The 1,226-nt window shown below is 40.3% G+C and overlaps 1 protein-coding gene across 1 annotated transcript in view; it reads right to left on the reverse strand.

The window, feature by feature from the left end:
* Positions 1-305: 305 nt before the first annotated feature.
* LOC106876464 (uncharacterized) overlaps positions 306-1,226 on the reverse strand; it is a 48,724-nt gene continuing 47,803 nt past the window's right edge. The window contains exon 5 of the mRNA XM_052971543.1: positions 306-987. Within this exon, the coding sequence (XP_052827503.1) occupies positions 629-987 (359 nt within the window). The 3' untranslated portion in view covers positions 306-628. The remainder of the gene's footprint in view (positions 988-1,226) is intronic.

Genomic DNA, 1,226 nt, shown 5'->3' on the forward strand with positions numbered 1-1,226 from the left:
ATCCAAATTTTTTTTTTAAATCTGTACCGCCCACCCGACCCGCAAATATATATTTATATATCCATGTGTGCATATGTATACACACACACGCACACACACACACACATACAAACACACACACATATATATAAACACACACACACACACACACATACATACATATGCACATGTATATATACATATATATGTATGTATATGCACATATATAATATATATACCTGCACCAACAGCACCTTTTTTTCCTTTTCTCTCTTATTTTTTTATTATTTTGTGGAGAAACCAGTAGAGGAAGAGAGAGAGACAACCTCCCTGTCACCTCAATTCAATCAACTTGACCCTAACCTCCCAACCCGCCATGAAATAAAAAAAAACACAAAAAATTGTCTGATCAAAACATATGCTTCAGATTTTGGGGAGACTTTGATTCTCTCCCTTTCTTTTTCTCCCTCTCAATCTTTCTTTCTCTTTCTACCTCTCATACTCTTATTCATTCATATTCCATGTTGCTTTCTTTCACTCTCTCTCTCTCTCAAGTGACAGCAGTCGGCATCTGCCTTTCCATTGGCCCCTGACAACAACAAGTCGTTGGCAGAACGCAAACCCTTGTTGTTTGGTGCGAACCCAATGGCTACTGGAGACAGCAATAACAGCTAGACTCTTTGTCATCTCTGCCAGCATCCAATGCAGTACAGTAGTGACAGTGGCTGCGTCCATCGTCGTCGCCAGCACCCGAAGGGCACGAACTATGCAGGGACTCCCGGCTACACACACACATGCGGTTGGCACCAGAATGCACCGTTCGGAAAAGCTGCTGACACCGGTTGACATAGTCCTCATACTGGCGGTCAAGCTTGGTGGCAGCTGCAATCTGCTCAATGCGGGCAGGTACTTCAAGAGCCTTGGCACAATCCAGAGAGCAGGCCCAGTGTTGGAATGGGACACAACTGTTACCCAAATAGGGGTTTTTGAAAGTGATAACTTTGTAACCTGAAAAAGAAAACAAAGAGATTTGTTAATTAAGAATTGACATTTTATATCTAAAAAAGAAAAAGAAATTATAAAAAAAAAGGTAAACTCATCAGATGACAAATGAAAAAACCCTCAATGAGCAAGAAATAGCAGGTAAATCTCCCTCTATTCACACCTTCCTCTCTAATATACTATTAAATTTCTTATATCACAGCTGGAAAAATTTTGAATGTATAACACCCACTTCTTTCTAAGCC

The sequence above is a fragment of the Octopus bimaculoides genome, chromosome 11 (assembly GCF_001194135.2).
Source record: "Octopus bimaculoides isolate UCB-OBI-ISO-001 chromosome 11, ASM119413v2, whole genome shotgun sequence".
Classification (NCBI taxonomy): domain Eukaryota; kingdom Metazoa; phylum Mollusca; class Cephalopoda; order Octopoda; family Octopodidae; genus Octopus; species Octopus bimaculoides.